This window comes from Psittacula echo (genome assembly GCF_963264785.1).
Source record: "Psittacula echo genome assembly, chromosome: Z".
NCBI classification, from domain to species: Eukaryota; Metazoa; Chordata; class Aves; order Psittaciformes; family Psittacidae; genus Psittacula; species Psittacula echo.
In genome coordinates this window covers 47537666-47564515 of record NC_137742.1, presented here as the reverse complement: position 1 = coordinate 47564515, position 26850 = coordinate 47537666, and the positions used below count along the sequence as shown (strand labels likewise).

Below are 26850 nucleotides of genomic sequence, written 5' to 3'. Positions count from 1 at the left end.
CAAATCAGTACAAGTGTGATGTCAAGCAGATGTTCTTTCTTTTCCTGAAGATAACTTCCCCAAAATCAGAAATATGAGGATTCTAGCCTAATACAAGACAAAATTATTAACTAACATAGAAATATTTATTCTAACTGTATGTGAGATAATTTGTGTTCAAGAACTCCAAGTACTAGAACAGAAAATTACATGTTATGGCTATATTTACATGCCAGCTGGGAAATGTTTCATTAGTGGGACTTGATTATCTGCATTTTCAGAAGTTGTCAGAATGGCTATAAGCAAGTGTTTGGTCTCTTCTTCCCCTACCAGTCATTCCTAGGTATATTATATGAGTTAGTGTGAATTTCGCTATGGTCATGCTGTTTGGGTTGCTGAGACAGTTTAGTAATATGAATAGAAGACTTTTGTTGCTGAATGACATCTGCACCAAGGATATCACAGGCACATTCATTTATTATTGTGTGGCATTTGTGAACTGTTCTACCTTCCATTTTAAAGTGCAAATGATTTGTTCATAAGGTGATCATATGGAGTATCTTTTCTTTGAAGGCAAAGTGTGTTCAGAACATAATGCTTAAAAAGTACTATGAATTTTAGAAGTGGCAGTATGGCATGATTTGACTTCAAATCAGATTTTTGAGTAAAAAAACCACAAAAACTAATCAAACCCACAAAACTGTCTTTTCCTCAGAGTTCTTAACTAATGGAACAATTCTACATAAGTTCCTTAGGAAAAGGAATGGCAATTTTATGCTCTGTTCACTTCCTAAATGCTGAGAGACCCTGTCATGCCTTATAAAGACAAAACTAGATTTACCAAGAAACAATAGAAATTATAAATTAATTCTAAACTATTATTTTTTTAGTCTTTACAAAACTAGGAAAGTTAACAACATTGATGCCTTTGAGAATACTTGCTAACTTACCACAAACTCCTATAAAGTATGTTAATAACAGCTCTTATTTTAAAATCAAACTTTAAATGGCCTGGCTGCAGAATTAAACAGTTGAAAAGTATGTCACAGTTAGAAACAAATCTCCAGTGAATAGCTGATGCAGTTCTATTGTGTATGTTAAATAATTTTTTAAGTAAATCTTAGGGGAAAATTAGTAATAATAAAAATTCCCATTAAAATTTTAACAATTAATTACTTCATATTTATGAAGTTTACAAATCCTATTTAATTATAATGCAAATAATAGAATTGTTTCATATATAACAAAAAAAAAAAAAACAAACAAAAACAAAACCAACAGGCTTTTAAAATAATTACATCCTCAACTGAATACAAACACATTTTGATTCCAAAAGCAACTTCAATATTAGGCTGTTAATCTTCTATTGATTAAATATAATAAAAGTTATAATCCTAGGAAGCAAGAGTAGATTTAACCTGTGCATAGCTAAAGATAAAACAACGTAAATTACAAAAATTACTTAAACCTTTCTGATGCCTTTGGATTACTGTCTGTGACAATACTAATCTAGAGAAAAATATGGCTTTATAAAAGTTTTTTTCCTTTTTTCAGTGCTGGATGATGGTTTGGAATTACCACTGTCATTCATGCATCCCGCGATAGATTTTATCATTTTGATCTGCTAGCTTGCCAAATTCCAGGGTATTCTGAAAATTCCTTCTCAGTGCATGTGTTTGAAAGAAGAGGCTTGTATGATTTTTGTCCTGCTTGTGAAAGTGCAAAACTTGGCTATTATCTTTCGTTTACCCTTGTTCTCTAAAATGAAGGCTAAAGAAGGGGAACTTAGCGTGTAACCTTTCTCTGATGCCAGTATACTCTTTTTTTCTGTCTTGTCTCAGCCTAGTTTAGAAATAAAGTTACTTTCAGATATTCTGAGCTAAAAAAAGTTTTTCTAAAATTAAGTAGAACCTATGGGAGGTCACACTCCTCTGAAACAAAGAAAATTTGATTCCAGTGTTCAATACATATAAAGAAATCATACCTCTTGGATTTACTCTAAAATAGAAGTCATTACAACAAATAAAAATTAACTGCATCTCTTTCCAGACTGTCATTATTTCAGGTTAGTACACAGATTAAAACTAACTGAAGAAAACATTTTGAACTGACACCTTAATTTGCATGTTGTTGAAAAACAAGAGCAATGAGAGAACGACTAAGGCAGGGGCTGAACGTGAGGTAACCCAGTGAATAGATTTTTCAACATCAGTTAAGTGTATTCTTTGCATTTCTTGAAGACACCAGGTTGGTCACAGATAACTACTAAAGTGAATGATACTACTGTGTTTGACAAGCATGTACTCTTCTAAGGTTTCTCCACCAGCTATGGGACTTAATTTTTACCCTGTGTCTTCATTTTTCACTGAGCTCTTCGCATATTTTAATGGAGAAAAAGTTCTGAAATAAAGGTTTTCACACATGCTGTATTAACAGGCTTTAGTTGTGGGTTTGTTGTTTGGTTTTTTTTGGTTTTTTTTTTTTTTTTTTTTTTTTTTTTTGATAATTATAGGATTATCTCTTTTCCAGGCTAAATTACTGCCGATCTAATTAATTGATATATGAAATAGTTTCTTTTAGTATCTTTTAGAACCACAAAGGTTTGCTTATTTTTCTTTCTTTGCTTGCCATTCTTAGATCTTTGCTGTTTTTCAGTAAATTTTATTAGATGTTATTACGGTAGTGCTCTAGCTTTGGGTGGTTTCACATGAAGATTTATAACCACTCTTCATTAAATTATTTGATATCTTACAGTCTGTGCAACCTCTTTTCATACCAAGAAAATAAAAAAAGTTCTTGAATCTGTATTAAGGTGTAATGGAACATAGGAACTCTTGATAAGATAAGCTGTGTGCCAGAATCAGATTTGTTTTGTGTCTGAAAAATGTGAAATTCCTCAAAATCAAGAGTGGTTTTCTTCCCTTTGAGTAGCCATAAAAGATGTTTTTAATAAAAATTTACATTTTGAAGTTTCTGAGTAGGGGAAATTATTTGCAGTGTTCACATAGTAAAAAACAGAACAGAACAAAACAAAACAAAAAAACCCAAAACTGAGAATTTTCAAAAGGACTTCAACTCAATAACTGGAAGTGAAAACAGGTCTTGTAACTATCTGAGTATCTCCATTATCACTTGGCTTTCTACTAAGTATTTTATATAGTTAATATGGGACTTGTCTCCACTTATCTTGTGGTAAACTGCATGTATAAATCAGAAGCAATAACCAATCAGTAGAGTCAGTCTCCTCCCATATAGTTGTATTTAGTGTATCCAAAATTCTTTAGTCTTTTATACAAATGTAATTACCTGTTAACGCCTGCTAACTTTGAGCAGTACAAGATCTCACCTTAATTTCTGAAATGAAAGAACTTTTCTAGTGTTTTATTTTAGTTGTGATGTTGCGTGCTTTTCAAGAAAAAATAAATATTCAAGTTGGGAATAAGCTAACTACCTTAAGTGACTGCAGGACCTTTTCATATAGAAAATACATTCAGAGATATGGCTGCAGAAGGCCAAGTAATGATTGAAACAGATCTTGTTTACTCATAACAGAAGTCAGTGCAGTCATAACTTTCATTTTTTTCTCCTGCTTATCATCTCAGCAGAGGGAAAACAGGAAATACTTTAGTGCTTTAGACAAGATAGGTGCTCTGCTTTCATAATTTAAAGCAGTTGGGATGTTGGTGATTTGATGACCTGAAGATTCTTCCTCCTTAGGGGGATTTGCATGACTTTGACATATCAGTTCTAGACTTGCATTCCTGGTATGAATGTTAAAGGGGAGCCTACAGGGTTTTTGATAGCCAAAGTCTTTGCAGGCACAGTAAAAGAAGGAAAATTAGCAATGCTATCAGATGATTCTTGTTTTCTTTAAACAGTGTGGATGTAACTATGTAACTTTATTACCTGCAGCAGATGTTTCTGATTATTTCATTGTGCAACAAGGTCGGGTGAGAATTAATTTAGTTGAAAATTGCAGGTTCCAGGGAATAATAATCTGCCAATGCCATATTGTGGCCAAGAAAAGCAGAAAATACCATATGGAAAAATAGTGGCTGAGGTGAAACTTTCCAATTTAAATCAGGTAAAATATCAGAATATGATAGTGTAAAATTTTACTAGCTCCATTTCTATTTTCCGAAATTTAATGATGATGGCTAGACTGAACTAGAATAGCGTAATGCCATGATGAATGTTAGGCTACTGTTTGAATGCAGTGCCAGGCACACAGCCAACTTCCACTGAACTTATGCACAAAAAAAAAAAAAAAAAAAAAAAAAAAAAAAAAAAAAAAAAAAAAAGAAAGGTAAGTCCTTATTGTAACACAAATTTTACCCTAAACACTGTTTAAGTCATAATGCATAGACACCATAATTAGAAATGGGCTACAGTGCACTGTTTTTCTAATAGTGTGGCATTGCGCGGCTTCTATTTGAATTTGAATAAAGCTTTATTGTAGTTAGAATCGTGTGCTTATCTTCCTGAGACAAAGAACTTTGGTGTCTAGTGTATGATTTCTTCAAGTAATGTCAAAAAAGGATGAATAAAATGTTTTCAAAACAAAATCCTGAAATCACATTCTATTCAACATGACATCTCTTTGTCACCCATTCGCTACATAACAATATAGTTGACAAAAAAACCCCACAACAAAACCAAAAAAATCCAGGTATGGTTTGAGTATTATAGATTTGTTCTTTCAAAGAAAACATTCCATCAGTTGAAATTCTTTAAGTCACTTTAATAAGTCAGTTGGGAATAAGCTTTCAAAAAAAATCTCTGAAAAGTTTGCTTCATAATTTAATATTGAAAGTGTTTATGAAAAAGGAAAAAAACAAACCCCAAACTAACAAACAAACCAGGAAACTATTTCCCTGCTTTTTACAAGTAACTTACTTAGAAAAATGTAAAATTGAACAGTCTGTAATGAGGACCTTACTCTCATTTCCTTTCATTCTGTGCCCTATTGTATATTATCCTCATAAACTAACTAAAACCTGCCAAATTCAATGTATGCCTATACACCATAGTGCAAATTTGTAGAGTGTAATTTTCAGTTAATTCGCCACTTAAATCTGTATGCACTGTTACCTGGAATCATTCAGTAGTTTGAATGTACATTAGGAAGCTTCCTTATTCAATGCCACTTACTGTGTTAGAGCAATGGAAAGATAGATTTAATGTAAACAAATGGTTAAAGTCTTTTCTCTGGGCTAGACTGACCTGGCAAAGCACAGTGCCACTGTTCTTCTTTGAATGCAGTGCCCGACCCAGGCAGCTTCAGCTGAACTTGTCAAAAAAACCAAAAGGAAATTATTATCCAGATCACTGTTGAAGTCATAATGCTAACATATCATAACTTAAAATGGGCTGTGGTCCACTTTTTTACTTATCTGTGTGGTATAGTTCCCTCTGCTATGTTTTACTCTGAGAAATAATGCCACTGGTTTTACAAGTTTCATAAGATATTTTAGAGTTATGCGTGGTACATGAAGAATTATCTGAAATTTCTTACAAATAATTTTGTCTCCATGTTTCATTTAGATTAGTAGCAGTGGTAGTAGTAGTAGAAGCAGTAGGAGTAATATCTGGTTATTCAGTTAGAGCTGTGTTGAACTTCAGTTTAACAGACAAAATTGATTGCAGAGATTTTCAGAGAAATATTCCGAAGAAGTATAGCATGCACTGAAATTTTTACTGCTTAGCACTGAGCTGGTTTGAGTGAATTTATAAACCTAGTGGGTTGCAGAAAGCAACATGCCTTCCTTTGGCCTTCTTCCTGGGACACAGTTGTGCTCTTAACCAGGGATAAGAAATTTGCCAGCTAGTAATTTTGCTATGCCTTCTACTCTTTGTTGTGCTTGGATTTTATCCATGCATATTGGGCTTCACACCAAGAACTGATTTGATTTATTTTAGAAGTAACTAACTGTTGAGGCATGTATGAAAAATGTATTTTAGTTTAAGTGAAATTTGTGGATAGAAAGTGCATTCCTACATAGGGTGTTATATGGCACTTAAGTTGTGTATAGAGAATTAAATGAAACATGGATAAACCTGTGTATACAAGCAGTTTTATCTACCCTGGATCTCTGTGTACAGCTGGAATTGCTAGGTTTTGTCCCTGCAAAGCCTACATTGTGAGGCTTTTTATTTGTGGAATCCACCATGGTATTTTATCATTAGTCACATTGTTGTAGAATATTTTCTCTTGGAAAACATGGAAAAGACATTACTGATTCAAATGGGATGCACATAATTAAACTCATCAGAGAACGCTCAATCATCTGTACTGGATAGACAAAACCTGCAGGTTATTTCACAGTGTGCTTAGGAAGTAGCTTAGTGTAGATCACCTCATATTCACTCATACCCAAAACAGAGTAAGTAGATAATCATAGGTGTTTTTATGTTCCCTAGTGAACTGATAAACACTAAATAACCCATCCAGTCCAAAATACATTTGTGGTAGCACACTCCAGTGTTCTGCTAAGAGATTGGGGGGGGGGGTTTAGCTCTTTGGAGCAAAGACCTGTTTACTAGGTAGTCAAGTAGAGATGGTAGCCAGCCTAGCAAAGAGATGTCTGGATATTCAAGGAAGCAAAGCAAGGATTATTTTAGTTATGAAAAGTCATCCCAAGAAGGAAATGTGGAAGATAGATAAAATTAAGTCTTTCTGGATCCCTAGGAAGCTTTGAAGACAAGTTTGTCTATAAAAGCTAATAAAGCACTTAAAGAGGGGCACTGTAGCCCAGTCACTGGCAGAGTAGCTCTCTCCAGGTGGTCTTTCACAATTGCAAGCAGGGAAGCCTTGAAATTATGCAAAAGCCTGAAACAGTAACTATGCTTTTTAAGGATTGATAAGCAAGGTAGTTGAGTAAAAAAGTGAGAGACAAAAAGAAATCTTTCCGATTAGTGTCAGTTTGAGTGTGTAGGCTCTCACTTTTTCATAGAAAGAAATTGTACTAACCTTAATTTTCCCCATCTGCCTTAATTGAAAGATATTTTAATGTGGTTTAAAGTACCTGAGTAAGAACAAGATGTTTATCTGTGCATGTAGTTTGGAACACTCTAACAGGTGTGTTACGAACTACTTTTTCGGAAACATGAAAAAGGTAATAGTGTTTGAATTTACTCCAGCTTGAAGGAGCAGGTGGAAAAATGGCACCAAAAAGAGAAGTGCATTCCAGAAAAACAATAATTGAGAAGGCACTATAGCATACAGTGACATGCAATGAGGTGTAATTAATTAATAATGAGACCTAAGCTTCTAGGTCTGTGAGGAATGCAACATGTTTTTGTGGTAAGTACTTCTACATAAATATATATATGTTTATTTTAGTTGCACCCATAAATAATTTACTATAGATAAATACCAAAGTTGTATGAAGATATTGTGTCTATTTAAGATTTCCCATGGTCAGAGCACTTCTCATTGTCGGGAAATAATTAAGTCTGCACAGGCATTCTTTTGAAATACAACGCTGTATATAATTCTTTATGTAATAGTCTAGTTGATATTCCCATTTTATTTTTTCTTTTTTTTAGGTTTTCATTGCATCTGTTTAATGAGGTCAGACTTCATCATGCATGCCTGTGAAACTGACAGTCTGTTACATTGTTTCCTATGCAGAGTGATATCAGATGTCAGTAGATCCCAATTATTAAAAAAAAAAATAAAAAAATCAGTGCTGTGGTCCAGACACGTCCATGCATTCTAAAAAGCTCATAGAGCCATTTATTCATTGTTGCATTTACCAATTCTAAAGTGATTAACAAACTTGTTGGTGAAAAGGAGTAGTATTTGGACTCTAATGAAGTGATAGTGATAGTTTTTGAGTCAAAAGCATCCTTCATAAAGATTTGGATATAATCTATAAAGCAAACTGGAGTAATAGAAAATGGTTTTTTTTGTCTAGTATAGGACTTAGGGGTTTGCTTTATATCCGGATCAATTAAATTTAAAACTTTCACTAATAATCTGAATATGAAAATGACATTAAATAGAAATCCATGATAATTATACACTTCATAACAACCATTTGACATGCTGCTGTATAAGACTGATTAAAAGTATTGCATTTTATGTCATTAATGTAGGGCATCTTAAATTGAATTAGAAAGTGCCTCAATGTGAATCTCAAAATGTGTGGCTGTAAATAAGGTGATATCAATAGACTGAACTTTGCCTAAAAGGATGAGTTGTGGAGAGGTACTTCATTCAGTCCTATTTAGTCAGTGACGTATACTGGTATCAACATAATTACAGATTATGCAAATAATATAAAAAAAACCAAACAAAAAAAAAAAAAACAAAACAACCCAAAACCAAGGTAGGTAGGTAGTCATTAGAGTATCATCTCAATTGTCTGTTTATATAGTCACAATACAAAACACTGTGTTTCTTACTGAGAAAAATGTGGAATGATTAGTATGGGTGTACACTTGTTTTGTACCAAATCAGGTTCTGTTCATTTATTGGGAAAGTATCCCAAGTGCTAACCTAAGAAATGGTTAATAGGCCATTATAGAAATTTTTTACAAAATAAGACCTGTGTAATGCCATGGGCAGATGTTTGACAAATACAATATATGACAGTAATTGAACAAAGAAAATATGAAAGTAATTAACAAAGGAAATAAAGAGCAATATTGGGAATCAGTTTCCTTTTGAGGCACAGCACAGATTCTTCTACCAATTTCTGTGCCAGTAGCTTCCCTCCAAGAAAAATATGCAAATTCTGACTGCTCAAAATAAGCCTACAAAGTGATACAGGGACTGGAAAATAAGGCTCACAGAATAAAACTGAAGGAATTTGTCTTACTAAAAATTGAAGAGGTAACCTGATCACCATTTATATATACTTGCGCTTGAAATGATATAACTAATAGTGAAGACAGGAGATTTTTTTTTCTTTGTAAGGAGGCAAGACAACAAGATTCAAAGGCTTACAGCTGTAGTTAGACTTAAGATTTTATCTTTAAGTTCCTGTATCTGAAAAATCCATATTATTAGCTAGCAGTGGTGATATTTAACATGATGAAATTATGAAGAAAAAGATGGAATTTACAATATTATTAAACACAATTAGACTGTGTGTATATGTATGGATGTCCTGGGTTCAGCAGTAGCAGTCATTTTTCTCCTTCTTAGGTAGCTGGTGCAGTGCTGTGGTTTTGACTTTTGACCTGGGAACAGCACTGATAAGGCTGATGGTTTTAGTTGTTGCTAAGTCATGTTTACTCTGACCAAGGACTGTGAGTCTCACGCTCTGCCACACAAAACCACTGCTGCTACCACCAATAATAATAATGATAAGGGAAATAACAAGGGAAGGGAATACAACCGCTCACCACCTGCCAACCGATACCCAGCCTGTCCTGAGCAGCGATCAAGCCCTTCCGAGTAACTGCCCCCAGTTTATATACTGGGCATGACGTGCTGTGGTATGGAATACCCCTTCAGTTATTTTATATACATGTTCTTGTTTCCTCTTCCTACAGCACCATAAGAAGACTCTCTACTGCCTTCAGTATTCTGAGACTGCTTGTGTATAATAGCTGTGTCAGATAACTTTCAAGCAGAGCAGAGCTAGCACTGTGCCTTGCAAGTGACGGTCAGGGGCCATTAGTATTAATTAACTAGTTCCCCTCCTGCCTTTCACCAAAGAACCAGTGGAAGTCACTAGCGCCGTGGGTGGAATTGTTTCACCTTGGAGCTTCCTTCTTGGTTCTTATCCTTCATCCAGATGAATTGCTCCTAAATTATACTTCTCTGATACTTGTCAGAAGATTTTCGATGTCATTGTTCCTTGCTCTGAAACCTCAGCTTTGGGAATGGAAGGCAAGTGCTTTGTAGTTGAAATGCTAACTAGAGTTGTTAAAGTCTAATTAAACAAATGTAAGTGATTTTTCTGAGATGCTTTAAAAAAATCTTAATTTAGCTAAGATAAAATGCTGGACAACAATTGTCTCAAATCAGTGTGATGAAGAATGACCCAGCTGTATTGGTCTTGTAATCAATAATTATGTTTCAAGGGTTCCAGGCCTTGTGTACAGAATTTACTGTGAAATCTTAACACTTATCTTGCAAAGTGACAATTTTATCAGAAAATTGGAGGATTTTGTTCCAAATTCAAGAAAGGATCAGCCTTACCATGAAGATTATGTCCTTGATAAATCATTCTTTACGTTTCCTTTACATGTTCCGTCCCTGGAAGTGTTGAAGGCCAGGCTGGACAGGGATTTGAGCAACCTGGTGAGTGGAAGGTGTCCCTGCTCATGATGGGATGTTCGAACTAGGTCATCTTTAAGGTCCGTTCCAACCCAAAGCATTCTATGATTCTATGATTAACAGAGAAACTGTTGCAAAAGCCTGAAGGCCTTTTTTTTTTTTTTTTTGTTATCTTGAGCAAACAGCTCCCCTCTTTCTTCTTCCACCCCCTTCCAAGACATAGTTGAAATCTATTTATGAAAACTCATGTTTAAACAAACAACCTCACACACACACACAAAATCAGTCTGGGCTAATCACCAATAAAATTTCAACTTTAAGGGTTAATGTTTTTCAAAGTAGTAAGCAGTTGAAACTTTTCTAGTGAGTTGGTTTTAAACTCTTAACTACAAACAGACAGCAGTATATCCAAGATAAAGAAATGTTTAGGTTCTCTGAACAAAGATATCTTATATCTGGTCAGGAAACAAGTGCAAGGGGAAGCATATAGCAGCAGCAGGAACAACAGGCCAGTTTCATATGAGTGACATTGCAGAAGGTCTGAAATTAACCTGATCTGATTGTCTGTAAATCTATTAGCTTGACGACTTCTCACTATTCTTATCCTCACTAATAAAGAGTTCATCATCATCGGGCTCAGCATAATGGTCAATACCTCTCAAAAAAGAAGGAGAGGGGCATATCTCTTTTTATCTGTGTTACATGAATCTCATTAAGTTCAATTAATCTTTGGAAATTAATTATAAGCATGGACTGAATACTAAATTGTCACAATTAACATATTTAAAGATGCTATTAAGTAAAGTGAGATATGTGCTTAGTCCTAGGGAAAATTAAGTATCTTCTGTTGAAAACAATAAATAGGCTTGAGGGTATTTGGTCTTCACAGCAATAGGAAAAGGAAAGCTTTGACGTTTAAACCTAGCCAGTTAACTAACTACCATGCAACTGCTCTCACACATCTTCCCTTAACCCCTCTCTGGGCAGGATGGGGAGAATTGAAAGAATGTAAACGCCATGGTTTAGATAAGAACAGTCTAATAAGTTAAGTATATGTCCTGGTTTACCAGTAGCAGTCAGTTTTTCTCCTTCTTAGTAGCTGGTGCATCGCTGTGTTTTTGACTTTTGGCCTGGGGACAGTACTGATAAAAACCGATGTTTTCAGTTGCTGGTCAGAATGTTTACCCTGACCAAGGACTTTGTGAGTCTCATGTTCTGCCAGGGAGGAGGGGAAGCTGGGAGGAAGAAGAGACAGGACACCTGACCCAAACTAGCCAAAGAGGTATTCCATACCACAGCACGTCATGCCCGGGGATGTAACTGAGAGTTCCTGGAAGGGCCGGATCACAGTGGGGTGGGGGTGAGGTACAGGTCAGTGAGCAGTTGTATTCTCTTCCCTTGTTATTTCCTTTATCATTATTATTATTGGTGGTAGCAGTAGTGATTTGTGTTATACCTTAGTTATTAAACTGTTCTTATCTCAACCCGTAGGAATTGCATTCTTTCGATTCTCCTCCCCATCCCTCCAGGAGCGGAGGGAAGAAAGGTTGGGGGGGGATTAGACTGTGTGGTTCTAATTTACGGCCTGGGCTTAAACCACGACAGTTCTTTTTGGCGCCCAATGTGGGGCTTGAAGGGTTGAGATAATGACAGATCTGACCGAGGCACAATGCTGATTTATTGGCTCTCAGAGTTTTTTCTCTTGATGTCACAGTTTCAGTATGCTGTAGCTTACTTAGAGCCGGTATTTGCTGTGTTAGTGTTTATCAAGTGTGGGCCTTGGGGTAAGGTTCTTGTTTCATTGTACTTTATGGTAATGGCTTGTCATACAGGCGGGCTCTGGCAGCAGGGCGAGATGGACGTGGCCGTGGACTTGTACCTGGCCGTCCCGCTGCTCTTCACCGTCCTGGCCCTCAGCCAGCGTCCTCACCTCCGTCTTCGTGAGGCTGCGGGGAGCCGAGGTGAAGCGGCCCCGGGAGCTGCTGGCAGCCGAAGCAGCCCGGGAGAGCAGCCCCGGGGACCAAGTGGTGGCAGGAGTGGGGCTGGAGGGCGGGAAGGAGGCGGCTGCTGAGCAGCGGGAGGAGGCGGTGGAGGAGCCAAGCTCCACGGCCGAGCCCAGCCCTGCGGCGGCCAAGAGCATCCCCCAGCAGCAGCCCACCGAGCCCCGCAAGCCCGAGCCCCAGGAGGATGCAGGAGGCTGCATTTCCCAGCAAGGCAGAGGAGGAAGATCTGGACTCGGAAAAAGGGAAGCTGGTGGTGAGAGAGCTGGTAATCACAGCAGCTACACCAGCCTCAGTGACAAGTACAGCAGGATCATTTGAGAGTTCTGAAGGTTTTGAATGGCCTTTGGGTACCCTTGGAACCTGCCTGCTGATTGTGATGGTGATCACCATGTTGGCACACACACAGAGTGTGTTTCACCCACGACCATTTTGTCTGATCTCGAAAGTTAAGCAGAATCAGGTTTGGGTCTTGTCTGGGGTTAGGCGACGATACAGGGGGACCAAGAGGTTTTCCCCAAGGCTGGACAGTCATGAGTGGCAGGGCGTGTGGAACAGTATTGGCAAGCATCTGGTCCACTGGGCCCCTCCAGTGCTTTGGAAGCGTCGGAGATGGAAGGCAGCTGTATGGAGTCCCCAACGACAAGTTGCAGCAACTGTTGAAGGGGAGGGTGAATTATTTTGAGGCTGGTGGGCCCATGACACTTCAGGCCATGAGGGCAGAGATGCAACATAGAGATGGACTCATGATCGAGGGGTGGACTTAGCAATAGATACTATTGCCCAGGTTATTCACGAGTGTGAACACTGCACACAGCCTCTCTTGCTTTGAAAGACTGTTACAAGAGATGGAGCCCAACATCATGGACCGGATGGACTCAGCAGCTTTATAGGGATTGGTCCATGCACTAAGATGAGAGTGAGGGTATATTGAAAATGTGGAATCTGAGCATGACGTGAATGGTATGGAATAAGGGGTGGATACTGTCCTAGGTTCAGCAGTAGCAGTCAGTTTTTCTCCTTCTTCGTAGCTGGTGCAGTGCTGTGTTTTTGAGTTTTGGCCTGGGGACAGTACTGATAAAAAATGATGTTTTCAGTTGCTGGTCAGAATGTTTACCCTAACCAAGGACTTTGTGAGTCTCATGTTCTGCCAGGGAGGAGGGGAAGCTGGGAGGAAGAAGAGACAGGACACCTGACCCAAACTAGCCAAAGAGGTATTCCATACCACAGCACGTCATGCCCGGGGGAGTAACTGAGAGTTCCTGGAAAGGCTGGATCACAGTGGGGTGGGGGTGAGGTACAGGTCAGTGAGCAGTTGTATTCTCTTCCCTTGTTATTTCCGTTATCATTATTGGTGGTAGCAGTAGTGATTTGTGTTATACCTTAGTTATTAAACTGTTCTTATCTCAACCCGTGGGAGTTGAATTCTTTCGATTCTCCTCCCCGTCCCTCCAGAAGGGGGAAGAAAGGTTGGTGGGGGGGGAAGTAGACTGCGTGGTTCTAATTTATGGCCTGGGCTTAAACCACGACAGTATAATACAAAACTACTACTGCTACTAACAATAATAATGATAAGGGAAATAATAAAACCAAAAGGAAAAAAAATAACCAACCAACAAACAAGCAATAAACACAAGTGACGCACAGCATACTTGCTCAACACCCAGTGACTGATACCCAGCGAGTGATACCCAGCCTGACCTGAGCAGTCAATCCCTTTTGGGTAGCTTCCCCGAGTTTATATACCAGGCATGACATACTGTTGTATAGAATACCCCTTTGGGTAGTTGGCTGGTTTGGGTCAGGTGACCTGTGTCTGCTCCCTCCCAGCTACTTGTGCTCGTCCTCACTGGCAGATCTTGTGAGAAACTGAAAAGTACTTGATGAGGGTAAGTACCATAGAGCAACAACTAAAATACTGGTGTATTATCAGCATTGTTCTCAAACTAAAGCCGAAACACAGCACTACACCAGCCATTGGAAAGAAAAAATAACTTTATCCTAGCTGAAACCAGGACAGAAATATCTATTGGAGGATAGTTTTTGTAGTATTCTTTGTTGTTTTATTTTTAGATTTTAGCAAGTACTAATCCTGTTGCTACAATATGATGGCTCTTATTTTTAAGAGCCTTTTTTTCATGAAGTTTTTGATTAGATTAATTTGTTGAAATCTGGATGTGTTAATGGCAGCAAAGTTGATCCTTCCTAAGCATTGCAGCGTCACTTGAATAAGAAAGATGAACATTATTAAACTCCTAGAGATTCTTAGAGTTATTATTTCTTATATTCTGTTCCACCAAGATTGCATTTCCAGTGGTCCCTAGCTAGTCTTTTTGTCTGATGTTTAGGTGTTTAGTTTTTCCTAATTGAAGAAAGATTGCTAAACTTTCTTTGATCTATTTTTTGTTGTTGTATTGTTTTCTTTCCTTGTGACTTATTGAAGCATTTTTTTATTTTTTAACATTGAAATTATTACTTTGCTTGTTGGACACTCAGCATGTTCTGAATCTGTGATAAAACTGAAGGATTTAATATTTTTGTAGGGAAGTCAATCATTATAACCTTTTTTCTTTCTTTTCTACATATGTCCTTCTTTACTTGTACTTTTTGGATAATTATGAACAGAATCTTGTTTGCATATCATCTTATAGTAATTAAGAGCTAGAATCTTGACATTTGCTTATTTAGACTAAATTTGCACTCAAATTACTATACATGCAATTCTGTGAATCTCTATTATGGACCAAGCTGAAAAAATAGATGGCAAACAGAAACCTGACTGTTAAATTCAAGCTAAAATGCATTCTTGACATTGCAAAAGAAAAAAATTCTGTGCTTGTAAATTACATAGTGGGGTTTTTTACTACATGGAAATGAAAATATATACTTATGCATCCTTAAGAATTGAATCTCTTGATGTTCCAGAATTCTGCTATTTTTATTAATATTTTATTTTTTATTTTTTTATTTTAGCAAGGTACTGCTTAGGTCTAAGACATAAAATTTATTTGATCAACTGTAGTTGATCAACTACAGTTGATCAAATAAGTTATAAGCATAAACAAGACAACTGCTTTACTACATGGTATCCTATTTGAACTCTTATCTCTTGTAGATCCTATGGCATGATCTAGATAAATTATGGTAGTACCTCTGAATGAATAATTTCTTGGCTTAATCTGAATTTGCATAATGAGGTAGTTTTTGAAGCTGGAAGAGAAATGATAGGCAAACTTTTTACATGCAACACTTAAGCTTTATTCCTATAAAATGACTCAGTTGCTTTATAAATTGGATTAAATCTGGGCTGAAATTGTGGTATTTGGAAAGTCATGCCTTACATAACCTGAATAGATTTTTGCCTTTGGTAATATATTTTTATTTATGTATCCTTCCCTCCAGTTACACATCCCTTCTTTTTCTTTTCAACCAGTTTTTTTTTTTTTAAATCAGCTTTTCACCTCTAATTCCCAGAGTAATGTCTTTCTGTCCTTTTGAATACTGCTCTTCTCAGACATTGTTTTATAAACAGCAGCTATTACAGCTCATGTCAACATACTGCATTAGCCAAACCTAGCATTTCACAATTATTCCTCACTCTTCTAATTGTGCAGTTGTTGTACAATAACTCTGTAGGCCTGAGCTTGGTTTTATTTGCCTAAAGGTCTCTACATCAGAATCACATAATTAAATACATATTCTTTCCTTCACAAAGCTTTGTTTGATACCATATTTTTGTGCATATTACAGAAACCTTTGGTTTGTTTACATTTTTTGTATTCTTAGCTGTTGTTTAGGATAGAAAAAAAAATCACAAAAATCTAATAAAAGTTATATGATGCATACCTTTTAACAAAAATTCTTTTGTTTGAAAGTCATATTAGAATAGGTTACCTAAATTTTCATTTAGCCTGGAGCATCTATACAAAATATCCCTAGGAAGCCCTAGATTGCTTTCAGCAGTAAGGTCTGTTTTGTTGTACTACAGAGGAAGGGTGTCCAAGAGAACTGACAAGCTGACCAGCAGCATGTGGGAAAATACTGAGTTCAAACACTGTTTCATTGTGTAGTATGTCTTCCACTTTAGGTAAAACCGTATGGAATTGTCTTGCTGCACAGATTATGTTTTCATTTGCTTTTATTAAATTTGAGACACAAGTTGATACTGACCATCTGTTCCTGCCAATTTCTACAGAGTGTTTTGGATTTAATTACAGAATTTTTTCAACTTTAAGTTACATTGCACACTGTAAGCTGCCACAAGGACATGTTTTAAGCTACGTATGCTAAGCAATAAAATAAAAGTTGATATGAAGTTATTTTCCTTGAATAAAGCATAGCAGCTGTTGTGAAATAAATGTGTAATTATTCAGAGTGTATCTACTTGTGATACATTGCTCATTTTTCTTTAATTTCTACTATGTATTGTCAAAAACGTGTCTTGCACTGTTAGATTTTAGATGAAGTCTTGTGTATATTCAACTGTTTATGCACCTATTACAAATTGATATTGACATAAATAATTATAGCACATTATTTATGTTAATATAATATATAATTAATACAATATATATAATTATGTAAGTGCTCAATGATTTTTTGGGAATATCTCAAAAATATGTGTATTAGACCATCTAGGCAAAATAACACAGTACTATTAATTCCTTTTGAACTTGTATATTAGGCTAATAAAAGTTGAAAAGTGTAGTCTGCAGAATCAAATAATATAAAGGCTTCAGTCTCATCCTTCCAGGGGAAATTTTTTAAATTTGAAAGCTTTAAATGTTTTTGAGGTTTTTTTTTTCCTTAATTAAAAAGTTGTGAAGACCTAGACGCAGGAGTGTTGTAAAAAGTGTGTATCTGCTGTTGTTTATATGCTAGTGCTTGTATTAGTCACATGGTTATTAATTTAGTAACACATGCCACCCTTCACCAGAAGAGTAAATTTGAAAATATGAGGCATACAAAAATGATGAGACATTTTGCTGTATCCAGGTCTGGAATCCTCAGCACAGGAAAGATGTGGACCTGTTGGAATGGGCCCTAAAAATGATCACCTCTTGTATGAGGAAAGGCTGAGAGGATTGGAGTTGTTCATCCTGGAGAAGAGATGGCTTCTGGAAGACTATTTTGCAGCCATATTTATAAAAGGGGCTTATAAATAGACAGATGGAGAGAGACTTTTTAGTAGGGCCTATTTTGATAGGGGAGAAGCTAATGGTTTTAAACTGAAAGAGGGTAGATAAGAAATAATTTCTTTCCAGTGAGGGTGGTGAAACACTGGAACAGGTTGCACAGGGAGGTTGTAGATACCTCATCCCTTGAACCATTCAGGGCCAGGCTGGATGGGGCTCTGAGCAGCCGCGTTTAGTTGAAGATGTCCCTGCTCGTTGCAGGAGAGTTGGAATGGATTGTATTTAAAGATCCCTTCCAACCCAAACCCAGTGATTCTACAATTCTGTAATTCTAGATCATGTAGATAGATTCTTGGGAAAATACCTTTCTATCGTCTCCTCTTGTTTTTCATTTTGATATCTAGGCTTACATTGTAGACTTTGACAGTAGAAAAAGGATCAGTGGCACCTGATGTGCTCCATTACTTCAGCAGCGTCAGTAGCTCCCTTTGTGGAACACGGCATCTTACACTTCTCTTTCTGGTGTAGTTTATGACTAGTAAGTTCTTCCTACTTTTGTGCTGTAAAGAAATCTTTCACTAATAACCTTTTTTTAGGACTTATCTGTGTAATGCATTTTCCTATAAGATGAAATCTTGTTTCCTATATTTTTTGTAATTCTTCTGTGGTTACCAGTTGCCCAATTTGTCCCAGGTATCATATGCTCCTGCACCTTATAAATCTAATCTGAGGATAATGAAGTGAAAAATGAGCTTGTAATTAGACAACAGAGAGTAGTTATAAAATTTTGCAGTTTGTATTATAAAAAACTAGAGCAGGAAATAAACTCATAAATAATAATTTTGTTTATTCCTCACATGACTGAGGTACTTCTATTTGGTAGAAATATAGCATATAAGTATGTATGTAAGTAATTATGTAAGAAGTATTTAAACTTATCAAATTGAAATATCCTCTTGTTTGCAGTGGCTAGATATTATTCGTGGAATTTGATAGAATTTCTAACTGAAGCATGGTCAGTATTAAGCCTTCTCTTCAGGAAGAGTTTTGCTTAAGGAGTCAACTAACTTTACGAAGAAAACTATTTTTGAAGGTGGCCAAAAAATTCTCTTGAGACAATCATATAAGTCTTGTTGCTACTTGCAAATATCCATAATTATTCAGCAGAAATGCTTAATTATCACTGAGTCAGTAAAAAAAAATTACATTAATTTATATTCATTTTTTTGATAGCGGAAATTTGGTACGCAAACAAAAGGGTTAAAAGAAAAAGGACTTGCCTGTCTTGTCACTTGTCAGTTTAATTCACAGAATGTGTTTGTCCTGAAAAGAACCATTTCATAACGACTGATAGTTTACATAATCTCCTCTGATTTTCTAAGCAACAGATGCCAACACAGTATAGCTAGGGGAAAGCTTTGCTTACACTTCTAGTGTTTGAGAGTCAGTCTTCTTTCAGCTAAAGCAAGAACAAACATTGATTCTCAATTTATATTTTTCAAATTTAAATGAAAAATGTACACATGCCCTATATAGTAATTGAGTTGGGGAGACATTTAACATCCAAAGTATTGATTAGCATTTGCTTGCTTATGCACCATTGATTGTGAACTGCAGTTAAGTCTTCTTTTTCTGAAACACTCAGGTTTCATTCTGCATGATGTTAGGACTTGCGTACTAATAACTGCAATAATGATTTTCTACTGTGTCTATAAAATGCGCATACCACTGGCAAAGCAGAAGATTTTCCATTTTGTTATTCTTGCAGTGCTTAAAACAGATAAGACTTTTGATTTCATTTGGTTTATGGTTTCATTTGAAGGATAGTTGTATTAAATGTTATTGCACATTAAATGTAACTGCACAGACTTGTGCTGGCATCTCGTCTAAAGAAAATAACATGTATTGAGATTGTAGCTTTATGTTGCAACCAGGACTAGGTTAGGTCGAACATACAGGCAGCTGAAGAGCATGTTAAATTATACCTTGGTAATCTCATGAAATATTGGGTAAAAAAAAATAAGTGCTGCCTCAGTACTGTTACTTTCATGTATAATACAGCAACTGGAAACACTTAGAGATGTAGTGTTCTGAGATACAGGGTTGATTCAGATATTTTTCTACAATTCTCTTTCCTCACAGTTTTAGTAAATGGTGTTCATTGTATTAACCTCAATGTGATATTTTTCACTGGCAGATAATTGTGATGATCAGTTGGTGTCTGCTTTGCCTCAGTCGTCATTCAGCAGTTCATCAGAGCTGTCTAGCAGTCACAGCCCTGGATTTGCAAAGCTTAATCGAAGAGAGGGTGAGTGTGTTTATTGGTTGATTGATGTTATTTTTTTTGTAAGTATCTTTTAAATTTGTACCTGTGCATAATGTTGAAATTATAGATAGTGATCATATTCTGTGTTATTGGGTATGAAGAGAGTTACATTTGTTGTTTTAAGGAGAATTGAGGGTAGAACAATCTTGAATTCATTTTGCCATGTTAACTGAAGTTTTCATGATAAAATTATACATTCAGACACTTGTGAACCTTTTGCTAATTTTAGTATAAAGCATTGATTCTGTCTGAACCCACAATCTTTGTGAGATTTTCCAGCATAAAATGTAGACAGCTTTGGACATACACCTGTGCCTCCTCAAAAAAAAAAAAAAAAAAAAAATGAAAAAAAGAAGGAAAGATTTTGTTTCATAACTAGATAATATTAACATGAATAATCTCTTTTCTCTTAGAGGACAAACAAAAGAAGTGCAAGCATAGGAATGTCGTTGTATGTTATTCTATAAAGAAACAAGGGTAAATGTAAATTCCACTTGGAAAGTCTAAACCAGATATTCAGGAAATATTATATATAACTTTCTCTTTTTCCTGACAATTTATAGTCCTGATTATTGTAATTTTATTTCTTCACTAGCCTTATATTTTATTATGATTATTCACTGACGTTGTGGCGAATTGTTTAACTGGCATATAATCCAATTTTTTACAAAAGCAAAGGAAACTTTCCTTGGTTATCATATCTTTATACCTCTACATAGATCTTCTCAAAGTTCTGTGTCATTTCAAGTTTTCTTTGATATAGTAATTAAACATACATTTGCAGTCTTTATGGTCAATTATGGGACAGTTTCTTTTGTTAAATGCATTTAGTAACATTGTTTGTTTGCTTGTTTGTTTCTTACTTTTCTGCCATGTAGCTTAAAGTTTTATAGACTTTGATCTATGGCAGAAGATTGGGAGATTACCGATTTTAACTTGAAGTTTAGTGGTAACTCGGTTCTTATATTTTGTGTCAAGGATACCAGAGCAATGAGAAATTATGAATTTGCTGTAAATATGTTTTCTGTTCCTAATGAAAATCTATTCTGAAGTTTTTTGACTGTATCTGCTATGTTACGTAAAAATCTGTTAAAGAAAAAGAATTTAAACTGTCAAGACATATCAAATTAATAAGCATTATGTTCAAAAGTCATGGAAAAAAACACATATAAGTACACTGAATATTAAAAAGATAAAAGTTAGCTTTGAAATACCAAGAAATCTCAGTTATCAGCCATCAAGTCATCAAGTATCCAGGAGCTCAGTCGTTCCTGTCAATAACGATCCTTTCAATAACAAAAGATATTTTTTCTTCTTTTTTTTTAACTCAGCATACCACCAGAATTCTTGGTCTTAACATCACTTTGCTAATGCTAAGGAGGAAACATGGCTTTAGGAAAGATTTTATTAAAATGTGGCAGTATGGTGTTATTTCAACAAAATCCCTCTATGTTGACATACCTAATATAATACTAAATTTTCAAATTAAGGCTTTAAAACCAGCTAAAGTCTGGCTTGAAATTGCATCAAGTTAGATAACCAAGAGCATATGTTAGTGTTTCAGATCATCTTTGCTGTTTGTAAACCAGCCATAATCCACAGTGCAGTCTAAGTCTGACAATATGCGTATGCAGTGGCTGGAGTTGAGCAGCAGGCTGCTGTGCAGACTTAGGGAAGAATGAGCTTCTAAGGACATTGACTTGTGTTTAATTATTACCCATGGGGAAACAAGAAAGAATCTGATGCAAAGGTGTGGTCTTAGAATCATAGAATAGTTAGGGTTGGAAAGAAACTTAAGATCATCTAGTTGCAACCCCTGTGCCATGGGCAGGGACAGCTTGCATCAAACCAGGTCACCCAAGGCTCTGTCCAGCCTGACCTTGAATACTGCCAGGGATGAAGTATTCACAACTTCCCTGGGCAACCCATTCCAGTGCCTCACCACCCTCACAGTTAAGAACTTCTTCCTTATATCTAATCTAAACTTCGCCTGTTTAAGTTTGAAACCATTACCCCTTGTCCTGTCACTACAGTCCCTAATGAAGAGTCCATCCCCAGCATCCCTATAGCCCCCCTTCAGACACTGGAAGGCTGCTATGAGGTCTCCACGCAGTCTTCTCTTCTCCAGGCTGAACAGCCCCAACTTTCTCAGCCTGCCTTCACAGAGGAGGTGCTCCAGCCCCCTGATCATCCTTGTGGCCCTCCTCTGGACTTGTTCCAACAGTTCCATGTCCTTTTTATGTTGAGGACACCAGAACTGTACACAATCCTCCAAGTGAGGTCTCAGAAAAGCAGAGTAGAGAGGCAGGATCACCTCCTTTGACCTGCTAGGCACGCTTCTTTTGATGCAGCCCAGGATACAGTTGGCTTTCTGGGCTGTGAGCGCACACTGAAGCCAGCTCATGTTAAGTTTCTCATGAACCGACACCCCCAAGTCCTTCTCTGCAGGGCTGCTCTGAATCTCATCTCCGCCCAACCTGTTGATGTGCCTGGGATTGCCCTGGCCCAGGTTTAGGACCTTGCACTTGGATTGGTTAAACTTCATAGCGTTGGCACAAGCCCACCTCTCAAGCATGTCAAGACATCACTGAAATACTGTGCCTTAGGTCACAATCTAATCTTAATAATTCAGCATTAATACAGACAAAAAAATCATGCTGGTTACTCAGAGCCATTCAAATACATCCATTTGCCCTCATAAATTTAATTATTATTTTTTACACTAACGTATGTAATTGATAAGTATGTAAATTAAATCTTAAAAATATTTTGCAGTGCTGAAAACATTTCCATTCTTGAATCTCCATGATTTACTGGAACATTTGCTATGTACTGATAGATATACATACTGTATAGTGAAGAAGGAATATCACATGTTATTTCATTATCCTGATTTGGAAAGCATGAATTTCTGTTTTGAATGAAGTTGTGATATTAAAGAAAATTCTATGTGTGTCCTGGATTCAGCAGGGGAGAAAGGGGGGAGTGAGCAAGTGGCCACATGGTTCTTGGTTGCTGGCTGGGCTTAAACCATGACAAGGTGTTAGAAGGACTGCCTTAATTTGACGTAGTATGTGCTTTTAGGATTTTAACTAACACAGCACTTCACATCAAACAGTATATTGGTCTTTCCAGAAATGTACATTTAATAACTTTTTTCCTTTTGGCTCTTTTCATGTGCTATGATGTTGTCTGTACCATATTAGAATGCATTTCTTAGGTTTATCATTTCCTTCACATTGCCCTGTAGAGCATTCACGCATTATAATTGCTTATAGCTTTACATCTGGTATCTTTCCATCCCATGTAGACACACAGCAGCAAGTTGTGTAATGAAGGGAGAAGATTGCTAGCTCTCTGCCTTCTCATTCCATGTACCTCAGGTTCACAGTACTCAACAGAGTGTGGATTTCAATGTCTTACTCATTTGTCATGTTCAAATATTTTTTGGTTTAATAACTTCTAATGAAACAGGGAAAACATGACTATATATGTAGGTTCATGCACATGAAAATTTTAATTGGTTGAAACAAAGCAAGTGATTATACATGCATTGCTATAAACAAATGGGTTTAATCACACAGAAAATGATTGTTAAAACATATAGACTGGAAAAAAGATCTGTTATTAGAAAAATGTGACTTGGATTGTTGTGTTGTCAGTGATCTCATGGAAACAACACATAATTACAGTTTCAAAGTAAATTGTCTGATAATTGTAAATGTGTTTGCCTTTAATATAGATAATTTCCCACTTTGAATAAAAAACACAGACAGAAGGTTGTGTTATTATTGAGGTCAGGGTCTTCTGGTTTTGGCTGTAATGAGATCAACATGTCATGGTTTTTGTATACAAATTCGTCTCATTCACCATTCCAATCTTACTGGAAAAGATTTATTAATGGGACTGTGAACCATTATGCACAAAATGCAGGCCTTCTCTTGAATTAGTGAACTTTAGCAACTTTAGCAGTAAAAAATTCAAAGACAGTTCCAGTACAAGACTACACATATTGATGAAAGAGCCTTGAAATTTGGGTAGTTAAATAAGCTGGACAGGGATTTGGCTGTGATAGCTTTGCCCCATATTCACACTCACACTTGATTAAAATCCAGCAGAAGAAAATTGAACATAGAAGTTGTTAAGTAGCCAAAAAAAAATCCGATTTAGAGCTTTCTGTTTCCCTGAAGTAGGAAGAAACCCATGTATTTTAATTACACTGTCAGTTTACATTGTTGGATTTTCAGAAGCAGCCTGGAAAGTTGAATGCATTAACAGCTGCTAGGTCTCTTTTTTTCTCTGGTGTGTATATAGAGCTTCTTTCCCCTACCATTTCACTGAATATTAAATACACCTTATTGCATTTTTTTTTTTTGTGTGTGTGTAAAGAGCATTTAAAAGATAGTTTATTCAATATGGTACTGTAAGCTCCACCTTTTTTTTTTTCCTTTGTTTTATAAAACCTTACATTTTATTCCCTTTTTGGGAACTCACACTAAGTGTGCCTAAATGGATAAATGAGTTCTACTTACATGTAGTTAAAGAAAACATCTAGGAAACAGTGTGAGAAAACAAGAACATATCTCACACAATAAGAAGAAACATCTATTTTTGGCCTTTTTTTTTTTTTTTTCTTTTGTTAAGAAACAGTTTAACTTTTGTAATCAAAAAGCTCTGTAGCATCTAGGTTTGTTAGTCACCAAAAGATAATTAGAGCGAGCTTACCATCTCTATTTCATTAGTATGCAGATAAAATTCAGTAAGGCTGGTATTTTGCTTTATTGTACAAGCAATAATAAAATGACTAAGCTAGACTGAAAAAGATCCAACTTGATGGTAATCATTGGGCTTTTATAAATTAACAGCAAATCTAAGTTGATCCAGCTAACATCATAGCTTAGATTTTTATGACTTACCTGACTTTAGTTTACCTGACTTCAGTAGATACATGTGGAAAAAGCAAAAGTGATGATCTCAATCTTTTATTTTTAAACGAAATAAAATAATGAGTGGTTACAGTGAGTTATGGATAAAAGACAAGATGATGTGTACAGATGTATTGTCAGTGAAGTTCCTGTACCATTCAGTTTCTTTGGAAGAAACCAGAATTTTTTTTAACTACTGCAATAATTAGAGCTTTCAGAGAGAACATTGCCATCAATCTCAGCATATTAACTACAAAATTGCTTTTAATACAATTGTACAGTTTCACATTTTTGATAGAAAATGTTTGTAACACCTCTTTTAAACACCTTACAGAAAATACATGAGCATACATGAAAGTTGTATACAGTATGTATACGGTATACTAGGTGGACTACAAGTTCTAAGAAATTACCAAGTTAATACCAGTTTCAGTGAAGGCAGGATTTGAAGCAGTATTATTTCATAAATGTCTAAAATTTTGTTTTGGGTGGGGAGAGAGGAAGAGAGGGAGGGAGGGAAAGAAAGAAGGGAGGGAGGGAGGGAGAGAAGGAAGGAAGGGAGGGAGGGAGGAACAGAGGAAGGAAGGAAGGAAGACAGGAAGGAAGGGAGGGAAGGAGGGAGGAACAGAGAAGGGAGGGAGGAAGGAAGGAAGGAAGACAGGAAGGACGAGAGGGAGAGAGAAAGGAAGGAAGACAGGAAGGAAGGGAGGGAAGGAAGGAGGAACAGAGGAAGGAAAGGAGGAAGGAAGGAAGACAGGAAGGAAGAAAGAAAGGAAGGAAGGGAGGGAAGGAGGGAGGAATAGAGGAAGGAAGGGAGGGAGGAAGGAAGGAAGGAAGACAGGAAGGAAGGAAGACAGGAAGGAAGGAAAGAAGGAAGGAAGGAAAGAAGGAAGGAAGAAAAGGAGGGAAGAAAGGAAGGAAAGAAGGGAGAGAAGGAAGGAGGGAGGGAGGAATGGAGGGAAGAAGGGGGGAAGGGAGAAAATGAGTAAGTAAATGGGATAAAAGATTTACAAATATTTTAAATTTGCAGAGCACTGTGCTTTCACGATTATTTATTACTTAGAAATATTCATACTGTTATTCCCAGAAACTGAATTCCTGCTCTATCATCAAAATTTGTTCAAGCATAACAAAGCCTAACAAAAAGTTTCATTCAGAGCTATTTCATGTGGGAGAACATCTGTGAAGTAGCAAAATTAAATTATGGTGAAATGCACAGAAGGAACAAAGAAATGGTAATAAGGGTATTTTATTGTTGATTTTTTGGGGAGGCACTGTTTTTCCACCTGAAATATAACTATGGGAATAGAAAAAGGTGAGAACATTTTTTGAAAAAAGTTGGTAGAACTACAATATTCAGATACTCCTGGAAGCAAACTTGAAGGGGATGCAAGCAAGTTCAAATAAAAATTTATTTCAGAAATCAAATTTGCTGCAAGTCATGTATGTTATCATCTTTGTTAAACTCAATATAATAAAAAAAATAGACATCTAGATCTGTTCTTATTGATATTTTGGGTTTAGATAGTTTTAAAGGATATATTTTTGAAAGCTTAAAAGCTAAATTTTATAAAAAATTTGAAACAATGTGATATCTTTTAGAGAGACATAACTGAATTTAATTCTCAAGCCTGCTTTGAAGTAATAAATTATTTAAGACCATACCTCTTTTAATATTTTGATGGATGGAAAAACAGATCATAATTGCTGATGCATTTGATTTTTCTCAATTTTTTCCTTTCATGTTCAAGGTGGGAACAGGGGTAGGATTTTTGTGGGTTTTTTTTCTAACAAATCAAAAGCACTGAAGGCCATTTGTCTATTGCTAGATGGGCCAACATCCCAGATTTTGGACAATCTCCTAAATCAAAAAAGGTAGGAAGTTTTCCAAAAGATGTAATCTTGACTAATACCAGTTGTAGTGCAAAGCAAATTTAAGTGTCTTAAATTCCATTTTTAAAGAATCCTTACATTTTTCAATTCCAAAGAATAATATAAACCCATAAGACAGTCTTCCTGCCACATCCCTAAAAAAGTTGAGAGACTTTAATTTGGCAAAGGAACTTTCTCTTACCCTGTCCTTTAAAATATTTTTCCTTACCCTGTTAGTGCCCAATTTGCTGGCCTATAAGATACAATTTTCTCTTTTATGATCCTACTCATACTGCCATTGTGCTGGAACACTACTGCCATGCCAGCTCAGCTGCGTGGAGAGCTCAAAATTCTGAGGCTAAATTTATCTTAAAGACTT

At 36.2% G+C, this 26850-nt stretch overlaps 1 protein-coding gene across 1 annotated transcript in view; it reads left to right on the top strand.

Annotated features, from left to right (window-relative positions):
• The window catches only part of CNTNAP4 (contactin associated protein family member 4), a gene marked incomplete at both ends in the record, with an annotated part of 227851 nt that overhangs the window by 21065 nt on the left and 179936 nt on the right, over positions 1-26850 (top strand). Inside the window, one exon of the mRNA XM_080637446.1 lies at positions 19546-19656. Coding sequence (XP_080493572.1) covers positions 19546-19656 — 111 coding nt within the window. The remainder of the gene's footprint in view (positions 1-19545; positions 19657-26850) is intronic.